This window comes from Podarcis bocagei (assembly GCF_964188305.1).
Source record: "Podarcis bocagei genome assembly, chromosome: 6".
Classification (NCBI taxonomy): Eukaryota; Metazoa; Chordata; class Lepidosauria; order Squamata; family Lacertidae; genus Podarcis; species Podarcis bocagei.
Window position 1 is genome coordinate 66,669,953 of NC_138130.1, and position 16,108 is coordinate 66,686,060.

Consider the following 16,108-nt stretch of genomic DNA (forward strand, 5'->3'; position numbering starts at 1 on the left):
GATGCAGACAGGAACTACCACTCCATCAGAAACAGGCATTCACAGATCATGACAAAAAATAAATAAGGAGTTACTTTGTTCTACCCCTTTCATATTACTACTATGTGTGCTATTCTGTTAAGTTTTACTCAGAGCAGGTCCACTTAAATTAATCAACATGGCAAAGTTAGGTCCATTAATTTTAATACCACCCAATGAATACCACCCACTGTTTGCTTACTGATTTGTTTATAGGTGTCAGGAGTCAAGCCTGCAGCAGGATGGTGGGACCTTAGCCCCTCATATAAAGCAGAGATTTAGGCTGTGTGTCACACTATGCTCTTGCCAAAGAGCCAGAGTCCTTTGTTCTGAATTGGCCAAACTAATGAAACTCTAAGAAACACATGACCAGTCTCCCAATGGCTTTTTATTGCTACTGAAAGGCAATAAGGGTCAGGGATTAGGTATCTGACTGGAGAAGAAGCAGAGGAAGGAGTGCCTAACCCTTTCCCCTCAGGCCATTTTTCTCTATATACTACATTTGCACTTTCCATCGTCATGCTGCTGAACAAATAAACAACGAAGAAGAGAGCAGGCAGACAGGTGGCCCAGGGAGGCCTTTCCATGCACTTCCTGCCAGACTGGGGCAGGAAGAAGAGGGTGGGCAGACAGACACCACAGGGAGGCAGGGTGAGCAAACAGACCAGTGGAACAGGCAGGCAGGTGGCCCAGGAAGTCCTTCCCAGATTCCTCCTGTTGTTGCTGCCATCACCACTGGTGTGGGGAGGGGAGAGGAATGAAGGGAAGAAAGTTGCTCTCCACTTTGTCCTGCTGCCATCACCACCTTGTCAACTTTCTCTCCTTCATTCCCCTCCCCGCCCCACAGTGGCAACAGCGACAGAAGCAAAAAGGGATGGGGTTAGGGAGCTGTGAGGGGTTGAGAGGGTTTTTGGTGGCAAGCTGTGTGGGAGGGGGTTTGGGGCCAACTGCGAGGCAGGTGTTGGCAGTAGGTATGTTTGTGAACAACACAAGCAGTGCCAGAAGTCCCTAGTGCAAGTGAAAGAAGGGGCAGGGAGAAGCCATGCCATGAGGAGAAACCCTCTTTGCATACATCCTTCCTGCTTAGACAGCTCCTTTATCAGGGAGTGTGTGGTGACACCACTTTTGAATGGTAGACGAACTCAGCTCCCATCCACAGTGGCTGCCCGCCATCTTAACTTCCCCCGAGTGCAATGACTGTCCCTGGCCTATTGAGATTGGACAGCCAAGTTCAGCTTCCATTCAAGAGTAGTGCTGCTACCTGCTCTTTGGCCACCAAAGGACCCAGCAGCAGGCAGCTGGGTTAGGCCAATGAAGGACCCTACTGAGCCCCTGGGGCACTCAGCCAATGTCTGACCTGGCTGGCTGTTGGTGCTACGCCTGCTATTCATCCCTAATCTCCCAGTCAGGATCAACATGAAGCAATAATATGGGCAGGACCTGCAAACAAGGTACTTTTAATTATAGGCACGGGAGCCCCCAAAAGCTTCAATAGCACTTTGCCTGTTCATGCTAGAACAGCTGGTGCTGCAATTACATGTTGTTGCAAAAAGGGAAAGAAGCCCACCGCCACAAATCAAGTCTGAAAGAAATACGGGAGGGTAGACAACAAAGAAAATATTTGACTGCATTTATTTAGCAACATCATCTGGAATTCTCTATAAAAAGTACATGGGTAGAGGATGGCAGTTCCACAGAAAAGAGTCTGTGTAGAAGCGACCTCAGACGCTATTCACTGCAGCTGCTTGAAACGCAATTTCTTCACCCAATCTTACTTCCGCTGTCTGATCATACTCAGACCACCACTATTGATTTGGCAACCACAGGATCAGATAATAGCCTATAACTCTGAGGGAGCAGGCAACAAGAGTGTCTGCTGTGAAGCCTTCTTCCCCAAACTACCACTTCCTCCACACAAGTCTTCACTTCTGCTTTGGTGACAGGGGATGTGATAAGACATCTACTCTCCAGAGAGTGCCAGTTGCTAATCTGCAGTTTAGCATTTCAGCGGACTATGTTGTGGGATAACAGCATCCCACAACACATCAAAGATACCAACACCTGTTTTAATCACAAGTAGTTGCTGATATATGATTGGCAGCTTTTCAGCAAAACAATATAAAATCAGTGGTTCTTTTTATCATATCTTTATCATATTTTAAGTAAAAATTCTCTTGAAGGATTCCTCTAACTTTCGCATCCATATCACCTTGTCTAATGCATTTTTGCTGAGGCAGAAGAGATCACTAAAACTGACATAAAGTAGCATGTCATCCAGCAGGGCCCTCACCTCGCGTGGAGTCAGACTTTCCTCTCCACAGAGGCTTTTCACCCACCCTGCTTGCAGCTATTTTATTCTCTGTTGGACAGTGTTCTCGAAGCTACCAGCAAAAGCTTGACCAAACTGCGGGAGGCAGTGGAAGACAGGAGTGCCTGGCGTGCTCTGGTCCATGGGGTCACAAAGAGTCGGACACGACTAGACGACTAAACAACAATTCTGTCAAATATCCATAGGGTTGTCATGGAAGATGGAGCAAGTTTGTTTTCTCCTGCTCTGGAGGCTAGGACCCAAACCAATGGATTCAAAGTTACAAGAAAGGAGATTCTGGATAAATATCAGGAAGAACTTTCTGACAGTACGAGCTCTTCAACAGTGGAGCAGGCTTCCCTGAGAGGCAGTGGGCTCTCTTTCCTTGGAGGTTTCTAAGCAGAGGTTGGATGGCCACCTGTCATGTATGATTTAGTTGAAATTACTGCATTGCAGGGGGTTGGACTAGATGACACTCGGTGTCCTTTCCAACTATGTGATTGTAAGCATATCCCATCAACACATACATAGACAGGAGGCATGAACTGATAAAGTAAGAAGGTGTATTTTCATAGCTGGTGATGACAAAACGATCCTTTCTGAAATCTGATGGTAGGGAATCTTCTTGTCCTAAGGGGGGGGGGGGGGGAGAGATATTTTGACCACCTCCAAACTGTCAGTATTTTGCAGGAGGGATTTAAATAAGATACCAGAAATTTAGGTTTCTGCAATTAAAATGGGTTAAAGCATCGTGTCACAACATATCTACTTTATAAAACAAAAAACAAGACTTCTGGGATAGGAAAGTGACAGGGAAATGTACTTAATTGTGTCAGATATTTGATTAATTAACAAGAAGACGTACAGTATAACCACCACACGCAAGCAGTGTGATGCCAGTGAGCAACCTTTTGATAAAGTCTTGGTTTTCTACAAATGCACTTATGAAAAATCTTGTGAAACTGCATGCTCACTTTTATATATCTAAATCAGAATATATGTGTTTCCTGCCTCAATCGGAAAGATTCAGATGTTGCTCTGTCTGTATGATTAGTTATTTTCTACTTCTACAGTTTTAAGAAATATTGCACAGAATGAGCAAATAAAACTTTTGAAATAAATTTGTCAAGAGGCTAGTGAAGTAGGAATGTTTTAAGTTATCTCAGTTATGTAGGATGACCCATAAACATCTATTTGCTCCTAAATAACCCATATTTCATGATTTTCAAGTGCTTTACTCTTGCCGCATAAAAAGCTACCCTTCTCACATAAGTCCAGGGGATAAGGCAGCCCCCAAGGTGTTGCATAATTTATAGGCAGCCCCTAATCCCTTTCCTGTTCTAGTTTTGCATCCCCCTCTAAGGGAATAAGCCTCCCATCTGAATATCAGCAAACAGAAAAACAAAAGCCTCTCACTCTGACTCTCCAAGAACTAAGATATTTTATCTAAGCCTTTTCTACAGTTCATTAATAGTGGGATGGGGTTTAAATGTCCCAAGAAGCTACAGAACCGCAAACAAATGGTCGTTTCTAAGTGTTTGTTTTCTCCTTTGAATGATGAGAAGAATGCTAAGCATTGGCAATAAAATACTACTGGGTGTGCAAAAACAAAAAACAAAAAAAATTGCATTTTTATAATGTATTATGCACACATACAAGAATATATATATATAGGGAACGCGGGTGGCGCTGTGGGTAAAACCTCAGCGCCTAGGACTTGCTGATCGCATGGTCGGCGGTTCGAATCCCCGCGGCGGGGTGCGCTCCCGTTGCTCGGTCCTAGCGCCTGCCAACCTAGCAGTTCGAAAGCACGCCCGGGTGCAAGTAGATAAATAGGGACCGCTTACCAGCGGGAAGGTAAACGGTGTTCCGTGTGCTGCGCTGGCTCGCCAGATGCAGCTTGTCACGCTGGCCACGTGACCCGGAAGTGTCTCCGGACAGCGCTGGCTCCCGGCCTATAGAGTGAGATGAGCGCACAACCCTAGAGTCTGTCAAGACTGGCCCGTACGGGCAGGGGTACCTTTACCTTTTTACAAGAATATAAGTAGTATATGTTTCTGGTCTTGGATCAGACCAAGTTGGAGCCAATCATTTGCTTCTGAGAAGCCCAAAGCAGGGCATAGAGACCCCTGATGCTGCCCTCCCCTATAACAACTGGTGTTAAAAATATTGGAATTTCAGCTCCGGTAATCCGAGCTGATATGGCCCATCTTATTTGAGCCCACCCAGCAGAGCATTAAAACAACAAAGTCCACAACGGAAGTATGGGATAGTATGGGCTACTCGCCATGCTTTATTACTAAGCTATGCAGAGAGCAAAGAAATATACATGTTCTCTCTATGAGAAGGAGAGAGCAACTGAACAAAAGAAATGAAAGAAACAAAGGAAACAAGAAACCAGTAACGTCACATCCCGTCTCCCTTTCCTGTAAGTATCCAACAGTATCTGGACTCTGGAATGTAAACAGTCCTGTGACTGCAAGCAGCTGCTCAGTGAGGAAACAGAAACTAACATAAACTGCTTCTGAAGTGGAAGTTCCAATTATACGCAATCCTATGCATGTTTACATAGAAATAAGCCGAACTTAATTTAGTTGTACTTGGCCCCGGGACTGCAGTCTTAGCCATTATGACTAGCATCCTTTGATAGCCCTACTCACTCCTACTACATGGATATTTATGTAATCCCATCTAAACCCAAGGCCATTACCACACTTTATATACATTGTGTGTGACATGCACTACATCTTCTGCGAACTGATTTCATTGAGCAACCTCAGGTTTTAGGATTGTGAGAGCAGAAGCAGAGGGGAACCTCCTACCAACTAACGTGGCCAATTTGGGATTTCTGGAGGGCACCTGTGCAAATGGGTACAAAGAGCATACATGCTAAATGAACATGCTTGAGGAGGGAGTCAGTATTGGCTCAGCAGGTTTTATCTCATCAGGGGTGCCAGAAACAGGAAACTTTCAATAAATAGGAAAGCCCTCAGAGGCCTAGCCAGCTTCTTATTTTGGAGCATGGGATCCTTCTCTCTCTCTCTCTCTCTCTCTCTCTCTCTCTCTCTCTCTCTCTCTCGTCCAAGACTTTGTTCATCACAGGGTATCGCTAAGTGACACAAACATAATCTCTCTTCATCATCATAATCTCCCAGATAACCCCTCAAGTCCCTTAACTAGTTTCCCCTCTTTCCTGCCTGAACTCCAGTGTGGCTCAGCACTGGGCTGAACCTGACCTTTCTTACTTCTTTCTGAATATAGCAGGGCCTCTTTGAACCTTGCCTTTGCCTTCTCTGAGACATGCTCCTACTCTTCCTCCTTTGCTGCTCTCCTTTTCCCCTGCCGGCCACCCAGTGGGACAAACGGAAGCGCATCAGATGTCCAAACACCACAGCACTTCAGGTCCACCCATGTTTACATCTGGTTATTTCTGACCTCCCACATGATGGTTTAAAATAGAGTTGAGCCAAAATTATCTGCAGACGTATTAACAGTAGTATGTGAAGTGGATCTAATGGAGACTGTGGAATCCAAAAGTTACCCTTCCGCTCATGAAACAGAAGGACTCCTTGCAGCAGAAGGAGACCTTTTGGTCCTACAAGTGACTTGTGGCTGATAGAACCAACATATGACATCCACAGTGAATCTGCTGAAAACATCTGGGAACTGATCAGGCACCACTGAAGTTGGATTTGCACAGTTCATGCTGTAGAAATTTGCCCCAAAGTTCCCTTCTGCTGCTTCGAGGGCTGCCATTTTGCATTGTAGTTTGAAGAAAAGGGCAATAGGATACCTGGCAAACCATTTACACCAATGCCACCATTTCAGGGGGGTGTTATTGTTTTTTAATATTTTTTTTGAACAATTGTTATTTCTCTGCCCAATTTTTCTAAGAATTTTAGACAGCTGTTTAAATTTTAAAAACAATGCAAAAGCTGTGTTTTTAACTTGTAGGCTATATGAATGAAATTCACTGTGCATGTTGGCACTGCAACGTTTAGTGTAAAAGTATTTTAAATTATGCACTTATTATTTTTGTTTTAATGTGAGCCATCTGGAGTTTCAAAGAAAACAGGATACAATCATTTAAGTTAACACTGATCTTGGAATACTGCTTCAGTGGAACTTTATCATTTAAATTTAGGAGGAAAGAATCTGGCACTCTCCATCCTTTGTTACATGTTGCCTTACAACAGTGCGTAGTGATTGGAAAACAATACTGGCTTGTATCTCTTTAGATCAGCTTCACTCTGACACAAAGCAACAATGCAAGGAACAGAAAGAACAGAGAAGGACACCCAGGAAATGTTGCAAATCTTTTCACGTATAGACTAATGTCATGCATTTAAAAACAATCCCAGAGTGGTTTACCAATAACTCCCTCTTCCCAGAGAACTCTGGCAATTGTAGCTCTACAAGGGGCATAGGGGTCCTCCTAATAACTCTCAGCACCCTTAACAAACTACACTTCCCAGGACTCTTTGGTAGGAACCAGATGGTATAACAGTGCTTTACATGTATGGCGTGGATGTGACCTTAGATAAGTACCGTATTTTTCGCTCTATAACACGCACCAGACCATAACACGCACATAGTTTTTAGAGGAGGAAAACAATAAAAAAAATATTCTAAATGGAACAGTGGATGTATGATTTTTGTGGTTCATGCTGTGGCCACAGACATGTGATCTGACAGTGAGTTTGGAGTAGCCCAATGCAAAAATCCCGAGGATCCATGTGGACCCATGCTTTGTAACCACATTTTTGCACCACTGCGACCCTAGGCAACAGTGGGTGCGTGGTTTTTTTGGTGCAAGATGTAGCCATGGACATGCTATGTGATCTGATGGTGAATTTGGGGTGACCCAATGCAAAAATCCTGAGGATCCATGTGGATCCGTGCTTTGTAACCACGTTTTTGCACCATTGTGGCCCCAGGCCACAGTGGGTGCGTGGTTTATTTGGTGCAGGCTGTAGCCATGGACGTGCTATGTTATCTGATGGTGAATTTGGGGTGACCCAGTGCAAAGATCCTGAGGATCCATGCTTTGTAACCACGCTTTTGCACCATTGCAGCCCCAGGCAACAGTGGGTGCGTGATTTTTTTGGTACAGACTGTAGCCATGGACATGTAATGTGATCTGATGGTGAATTTGGGGTGACCCAATGCAAAAATCCTGAGGATCCATGTGGATCCGTGCTTTGTCATCACGTTTTAAATGGGGAGGGAAGGAAAAACACAGAAGGGACAAGGAGCACAAGAGGGGTGTGCGGAGAAGCAGCTGGCTAACAATGCAGGAGAGGGGTTTAACGGGGTGGGGGGGGGAGGAAAGGAAAGCAAAAGTTTCCACCCACCCACCCAAGCCAGCCCTCTCTCTCTCTCTCTCCCACCTGCATGTTTTTCGGCTGCCTGCGAGTCCCTAGAGCACGGAGAGGAGGAGGTGGTGGGCTGGAGCCTGCACGCAGTGTGACTAGGAAAGAATTAGAAGGAAGGACTCGATCCTTTCCTTAACCCTCTGCTTGCCAGGAGGGCAGGGGATTCCCTGCTCTTTGTTGAGTTTGAGCAAACGCAGCAACAGAAGAGGGTGGGCAGTAAGACCCTGAGGCAGAATGCAGGAAAGCAGCAGCTTCCGCCTTCCCTCCGCCCGCCCGCCCGATCTTATTTTTGCCTGATTTTTGCCTATTTTTGCCCCTGCGCTCCGGCGAGTCAGCTCCAGGGACCACACATTCACTCAATAACACGCACATACATTTCCCCTTACTTTTTAGGAGAAAAAATCTGCGTGTTATAGAGCGAAATTTACGGTACATAGAAATTAGTAGAGAAGTAGGCTGTGTTGAATGGAAAAGTAAGCTGAGAACATAGCTCACCCAGAACAAGCAGCTCCACTGACTCTTCTGTCTTGCCCTCCACATCATCAGGTGTGATAATGAGGCAGTAATACAACCCACTGTCTCCCCACATCAGTTTTCCAATGTGGAGGTCTGCATCTGAAAAACAATATAAGAGAAATAGTAGAGTCAGAAACACAGAGAAAAGGTGAAGGACTAAAAACAAGGCTTTCACTAACAGTTGTTACTGGCAGGAGTGCATTTTTCTTCCTTAGAGAAATAAGCACACTCCAGTGAGCCACAGTGCACTCCAGAGAGTCAGCAAACTTCGCTGGACAGTGATTTGGATACAGGAGACCAAATTCCTATTTATTGAGGAACACACCAGATTGTCTTTTCCACAATGAAAGTAGGACACATGTAAACCTGTCTCACAATGCCATTTGTTCTCATGCCCTTCAACACGGAAGCAAGGTATAGGCCCATTCACATCACAGGCTCCTGCCCCAATCCACATATACAACACAAACATCTGTAGGGAGGGGGCCTTCACATATAGCTGAACATGCAATGGCTTCTTTGGAATCTAGGATCTGGGTGGTCAGGGTTCCAGATCACAAGAAAGCCTTCATGCAATGCAAAGTGATTGTGAATAATTTTTATTTCTATAGGAAGGGACATACACCTCAACAACACACACGAAGAAAAATATCTTCTATTTTACCAAGGTTTTTACAACTTAATTTTTGCTTATTGTTTTACACTGCCATTAGATGTTTTTACATCTAAGATCTCTCTGCCTTGTTAGTTTTCGTGTTTTATTGAAATTCATACTTTAACAATTTCTCAGGTTTTTAAAATGTAAACTGCCCTGGGAATATGACAAGAGTGGAATACATGCCTATAATAAATAGTATTAAATAAGCACACTGATCCTCATAAGAGAGATCCAAAATACTGATGTAATTTTCTACCATTCATAATAGCCAAAGAAGCTTTCTCATAATTAATAAACTGCTAGGCAGGCAGTTACCATGGAGAATGGTGACATCTCTTCCCTTGTAGAATTCTCCAACTGTGACCGACGGGCCCTGCTTGGAAGCCACAATGCGGACCGTTCTTCTGCTGTCCACACAGTCCAAGTATGGATCCCATTCCAGGTTCCTCTTGCTCACAGCCTGTAAGCCTGCAGAGACCACTCCCAGAGCTTCTCCCATGCGGTCTTGGCAATATGATTTGAACTTCCACTGCACCACAGCTGGTTGTGTGGAGGAAGTTGAAAAGTGGCATCGAAGCACGACAGACTGAAAGAGCATGGCCACCTTTTTCTTTTCCGGCACCATGACCTGAAGCCCTTCAGTCACAGCTACAAGACAAAAAGTATGAACATTATTGATTTGTGAGGTATTAACCATCTGTTCAGTGGTTCTGATCAAGACAGAATGTTATACGGGAGATTGCCATCAGCTTTTGGTGCTAAGAAGAAAATGTGCTGGAGAAATACTGGCAGCAAGGCAATAGTGCTATTTAATGCATCAAAACAATACAGTGGTACCTCAGGTTAAGAACTTAATTCGTTCTGGAGGTCTGTTCTTAACCTGAAACTGTTCTTAACCTGAAGCACCACTTTAGCTAATGGGGCCTCCCGCTGCTGCCGCGCCGCCACTGCACGATTTCTGTTCTCATCCTGAAGCAAAGTTCTTAACCCGAGGTAATACTTCTGGGTTAGTGGAGTCTGTAACCTGAAGCGTATGTAACCTGAAGTGTATGTAACCCGAGGTACCACTGTACTGAGCTGGTTCAGACGTCAAGGTAAACTGCAGTTTGTCATGACAGGAACAAGCCGCAGCAAAACTTGGCCTCACGTGCTCTCCAATTTACCTCTGCTGCAGCCACAGGAACATCAAAAGCTTTCACTACGGATGGTTGAAAATGTCACTTTGAATTTTTGGTTATCATCTTTCCAGTCTTACCATAAGTTCAGTTCTCCATGTGAGTTTGCATTGTTTTTTAAGCCCACATGAAAATTCACCAGCATTTTAGTGCAAATTTATCCTAAGGTACGAATTTTTGCATGGCAATTTTCCCTAATACAGTGCATTTTTGTCTGTTAGTTTCACTTATATGTGCTTTTTTTTTTTACACCCCTTCCCTAGTATATGTATTTTGGACACTTTTGTTGGCTGAAGAATTGCCTTGCAGTTCAGACTTTGATTTTGCTAAACTTCCAAAGTTGATGTAAATAGCTATGCTGGAAAAAACTTACATATTTATTATGGGGAAAGGTATTACAAGCTTCCAAGGAACTAAAAAGCCTGGTCCATACACTATTTCCAAAGTAGTTAACATGTAGGTAGTTTATTCTTACTTAAATAAATGAGATAAAATGCCGAAGCCTTTGAATAATAATGAAAATTGTGTGGAATCAGGTCAGAAATGAAGTTAATCAATAAAAAAAAAGTCTAAACCTAACTCTGCAGGCTTGGGAAAATTTCACACCCTGGATTGTGTTCAATCTTAATCCTACTGAGTGGACCCACTTAAATTGATGAACACAACTAGTTTAGCTCCATTAATTGCAAGGGGTCTCCCCTGAGTAGAACTTTTTGGGATACTACCCTTTATATTTAATCCTAGCATAACTAGCTGCTGAATATCATAGCATATTTATATGCTTATATTTATATTCTGCCTCTTAATTTCAGAGATCCCAAAAAATAAAGATTTTTTTTTAAAAAAAGAAATCTCTATACAATCACAAAACCCAGTTAATGTTTTAAAAGTGGCAGCAGTGTCAAACCACATTGAAAACTGAAATAGGGGTGGGGGCAGGTACTGTCGAAACTGATACTAATAGTCTGTGAACTAACCAAAAATCATCCAGGTGGAAGGATGAGAGGAAGGGAGAAAGGAACAAGTTGTTCAGCCATTAGCAATCAGTGGAAATAAACATTTCTGATAATCTAACAATACATTTTCTCCAAGTGATAGAACAGCTGCATTCTATGCTGGCACAGTAGACCCCAAAGATGATGTATGGGAATTAATTACATGCATGGAACTCCATTATCCCTCTTTATTATAGGGCAAATTTTCACAATGCAAAAAGTGCTGGTTGAAAGAGAATGTGTTGCTCTTACATACATCTGAGGGAACAGCTGGACAATGCAAGCAATATCACTTGAGCCACCCCCACATGAATCTGCACCATTGGCAAAGCTATGGCTTTAAAAGCATCTAAGGCACCACTAATGCATACATGACTTTTCACAAATGAGCCCTCTGTTCCTGAAATATTTACAAGTCTAAATAAGGCAACGCAAAGAACAAGCTCACAGTTCAGAAGAAGAAAGGTGAGATTCCTCCTCATGGTGAGAAGGGATGAGGAATTGCTTGCAGAGATTGTAGGAGTAGATTTGAAATAAAGAAAGAAAAACCAATTATAATATTAGTATGAACAGAGTGTGTTCAGGAACTGACAAAATACAGGAGGGAAGTCAATACAAAAAGTAGAACTGGGGAACTGATGTGAGCAAAGAAAAGAAGACGCTCAAGTGAAGATTCAGCGGGCCTACAAAGTTTTTAAATGTCATGTTCATGTTAGTCTCTTTAAAGGCTAACCTTTCATTTACTGATGACTACTACCTGCATTCACTGAATTCCTGAGGTGAACAAACATATAATGGAAGCTTCAAAACACCAGACTCTTAACATGATAATTGTAACAACCAGAGGAGAACCTGACTGCATGCATCCACTCTAAACAGATGAAGATAAGAGGAATTAAATTTAGGGAAAAATAAGTTGTTGGCTTTGGCAACAGCACTTTCTGTGCAATGGAGATAACAGAAATCAGTGCGCAGGATAACAGCAAGAGTAAAATGCACATTAGTCATAGTTTTTCAGCCCTTATTTTGCCCATAGAAGCGTTGCCCCTTTTTTAATGAGGCTGTACAAGTTTATATTGAAAACTTCCAACTCCTAGAGATGCCGAAATCAGAAAACTAAAAAGCAAGGCCTGCACCTGACACCAATGACATGAAGCACCATACCATATTTGCATGTTATATTAGGGTGTCTTTTTTCATTCGGGAGCAATTACTTTAGCCTAGTGGTGTTCAACTGGCGTGCCTTGAATGATGGTTAGTGGTGCCGCGGGCAACACTGGTCTCCATCCCTCTTTTCTCCCCCCCCCTTCTGATGCCCTCTCGTGTCTTTGCCACCCAAAGGTTTGTTGCAGAGGCCCTGACTACAAGCTCCCCAGACCAATGGTGTCTTTGGGGCTGGTCAGGGGGTGCTGGTTGCCAGGAGCTGAAGCAGCCTCGGAGTAAGCAAGCAAGCGAGTTGGCATGAGGCACCTCTCTTTGGGGCAGGAAGATGGCTGCCCGGAGGACTCCTAAGGAAAGAGGAGGGGAGAGGAGGCTGAGGGAACACTCCACAAGGGAGGGTGTTTGAAAAGGGGTGAGGGGCTGCCGACTCTGCAGGCAAGGGGCAACATAACTGGGCTTCTCAGGCTTGGAGCATGTTTCCTCACAGGGGAGCCACAGGAAGAATATAGTTGGTCAATGGAGCCTTTCAAAAAGGTTGAAAACCTCTGCTTTAGACTGATGAGCTATCTGTAAGCTAGAACAGGCCTACCACTCTAGACAAGGATAATCGCTTTGAATGGGCTATGGACCCAAGATGGTGTACTGGGAAAGCTGAGACCTACAGATGACAATAGTGGTACCTTGGGTTAAGTACTTAATTCGTTCCGGAGGTGCATACATAACCTGAAACTGTTCTTAACCTGAAGCACCACTTTAGCTAATGGAGCCTCCTGCTGCCGCTGTGCCGCCGGAGCACGATTTCTGTTCTCATCCTGAAGCAAAGTTCTTAACCTGAAGCACTATTTCTGGGTTAGCAGAGTCTGTAACCTGAAGCGTATGTAACCTGAAGTGTATGTAACCCGAGGTACCACTGTACATGGTGTTCTGTTAATTTTTCTGCTGGGACGTTGCTGCAATAGGTGGCTCAGAAATGTTAGTTTTGCCTATCTAATCTGCTTCTTGACTTCCCCAGCTGAGAATTATTTTTGAAGAAAGACAGAGCTAAATTTTGCAAGTGTTGGTCTCTGTTTGAAACAAACACTTTAGGCCCTGCCTGCAGACAATGCAGCATGTGATATGTTGTAGATGGAAACTAGAACCTTGCAGGAATGCACAGAGGTGAATCAGTTTCTGGTTTAAGGCGGTGCTTATATGTCCCTTGCATGACTGGACTGAACTGTACAGTACAGGATTATCCAGAGAGCAGCAATTGGGCAACTACCCTGGGATCTGTCCCCCACATACCAATGGCCACCATTGACAGTCCCACTGCCTGGCCAGCCCTTCCACCTTCTGCCCACACAACAAGGCTCTCTACTTCCACCCTTCCTAGAACAAGACATGGAGAGAGTAGATGAGAGGCACAGAGCCACATTGGTACTGTCACTGCCAAAGGGGCAGCAAAAACAAGAAAAAACACCAGGAAGAGGACACAAACCTCATGGAGAAAAGCGAGGGGGCAGAGGGGAGATTAAGGCTGGAGCAGATAAACAGTGTGCTTTGCCCTAGCCCCTACAAACCCCAAAGGGCATTCCTGGTACTGCAAACCCAGGAAAAGAACCTCCTGCATGAAGTGTTCCAGGCTTAAGTTAATGGGGAGGAGGAAATTACTGGATGCAATTGTGAAATTTCTCAAAAGCTTTCTTCCTATGTGAGTGCAGACACTGAAAATGTTCCCAATAGAAGCTCTGTAGAGGAGCTGATGGTAGGAAGGTTTGTTCTAAACCAGCCATTAAAATGTTGGCAATATTGTGGTATTACTGATCTAAATCAAGGCTCCTGTGGTGTTTCTGCATAGATTTACTCCTGCACTTCTATAGGAAATTTATTCAGTACTTTGGGGAAATTCCTCAGTGGGGCCCAAGGATAATGGCAGGGCATATAAAATGTGGTGTTGGAAAGCTGGCTCCCAGGCTCCCATATGTCATACGAAAGATTCTTTATAAGTCAGCATTGTTTTTGAGGCTGTAGGCAGCATTATCTTCTGTAGGGCCTGAGATCATACAGCAGGTGAGGCTTGCAGACATTCTCAGCCTGATGAAATAACTCCATAAAGAAATGCACTCTGGTGCTGCAATCATCTGTAGGAGTCCATACACAATTTGTGAAATGACTCTTAAATTTCTCTGTTGGTTGCCTCAACTTTCTCTGCCTCCCCCTTCCCACAATTTACCTTCTCTGATTTCATATCATGTCCCTCTGTTGCCCCCTTCAGCTCCACTGTACTAGTTGTAGGTTTTGACAACTTTCAAGTAGAGTATCCATATAAAATATCATTTACACAAATTCTAATGCAATAAAATAATAACATTGCTCCCTATCACATTTTATAAATTTATTTATATTTTAATCTTTCATCTATGTTTTGCATCAAATGCACACCTTACGGTGCTGAAAAAATTATAAAGTATCTGTCAACCTTCTACAATCCTATGTTCCAGGTATTCCTCAATCATGATAGTGTGAATTGCCCTGCTGCATAGCAGGGACCCACTTCCTGAGCCTAGTGAAAAATATTATGTGAAAAATATTATGTTTTATTCTTACAGCTTTTGAGAATAATTCTACTCCTTTTGGAATGACTGAGAAAATGTTTTACATAAAATAAAACTGTCAATTATAAAATAAAACTGTCAACTGTTCTTTTGGTGTTATGTGCTTCACATTGTGGGGTATTACAGACCCCAATAACCTATTTGCAACTATATCATTTTACTGAAAAAGGAAAGCTCTTAGGATGGTGTAAAAAAAAATTATGTGCAAACAGTGTCATGCTTAACACCATTCCCTCAGGTTTTTTGTTTTTATGGCTGTCCCGGCACACATCTGACCAAAGCTGACTTGATGCAGTAAGTGTTTCTTATCACCAAGGGTTTAAAAAGACTCATTCAGTTACTAACTGTGTGAACAACATCACGTCTAGTTTGGTTCCAATACTGAAATGAAAGCGAATGCTAGAGACCACATGCAAGAAAAGTCTCCCTCCCAGAAACATAGAAAGCTGCCTTAAACCAAATCGGACCCTCTGGTTCATCTAGCTCAATATTGTTTACATTGAATGTCAGCATCTCTCCAGCGTTTCAGGAAGGAAGCCTTTCCCAGCCCTACCTGGAGATGCCAGGGATTGAACCTGTGACCTTCTGCGTGCAAGGCAAGCACACTACCACTAAGCTATAGCCCTCTCCCCACATGACCTCTCTGCAGAAGCAGCAAGGTAGGCAACGTTATATTGTATGCTTGAATCAGAGAATCAGAGAACTGTAGAGCTGGAAGGGACCACAAGAGTCATCTAGTCCAACCTCCTGCAATGCAGGAATCTTTTGCCCCATGTGGGGCTTGAACCCACGACCCAGAGATTAAGAGTTTCATGTTCTACCAACTGAGCTATCCCAGTCTGGTTTTGTTTATCCACAGAAAAGCCATAAACCCACCTCCATCCCGCCTTTCTTAATAGGGTGCAAGAAAGAACCATTCTCACAATGGGTTGCTGGCTGTTGTGCATACAAAAGTGAGTAGGAACAGCCAAATCCCTCAAGTTTGCTTCCTGTGCTTCTTCCCATAATCTATTTGTGCAAATTCAATACTGCAAAGCGGCAATTCCTAGAATCTTCTGTAGCTTAGCACCAAGGCAACATCCTCCTCAGTAGCTTGTAAAAGTGAACTGATGACACTCATAGAAATACTCATCTGACACATATTCCTGGGATTTCCCTCCCCTCTCCCCATTCATACATTAGCAGAGGATTACCTGAGGGCATCTTCATACAGGGCACCATTTCTGCATGGATGAAGGAAAGCAACTGTGTATGTTTGCATACACCGTCATGTGTGAAAATTATGCAAGTATCTATTTTACTGTAGGT

The 16,108-nt window shown here is 43.6% G+C and overlaps 1 protein-coding gene across 5 annotated transcripts in view; it reads right to left on the reverse strand.

Annotated features, from left to right (window-relative positions):
* The window catches only part of ILDR2 (immunoglobulin like domain containing receptor 2), a 38,421-nt gene that overhangs the window by 19,794 nt on the left and 2,519 nt on the right, over positions 1-16,108 (reverse strand). For 4 of the 5 annotated variants that reach the window (XM_081199647.1, XM_081199644.1, XM_081199648.1 and 1 more), the window contains exons 2-3: positions 9,191-9,523; positions 8,197-8,316 (exon numbers count right to left, since the gene is read on the reverse strand). In XM_081199647.1, coding sequence (XP_081055773.1) covers positions 8,197-8,316; positions 9,191-9,523 — 453 coding nt within the window. Of the gene's footprint in view, positions 1-8,196; positions 8,317-9,190; positions 9,524-11,493; positions 11,550-16,108 lie in introns of all 5 variants that reach the window. The other variant, XM_081199646.1, reaches the window with a different exon arrangement.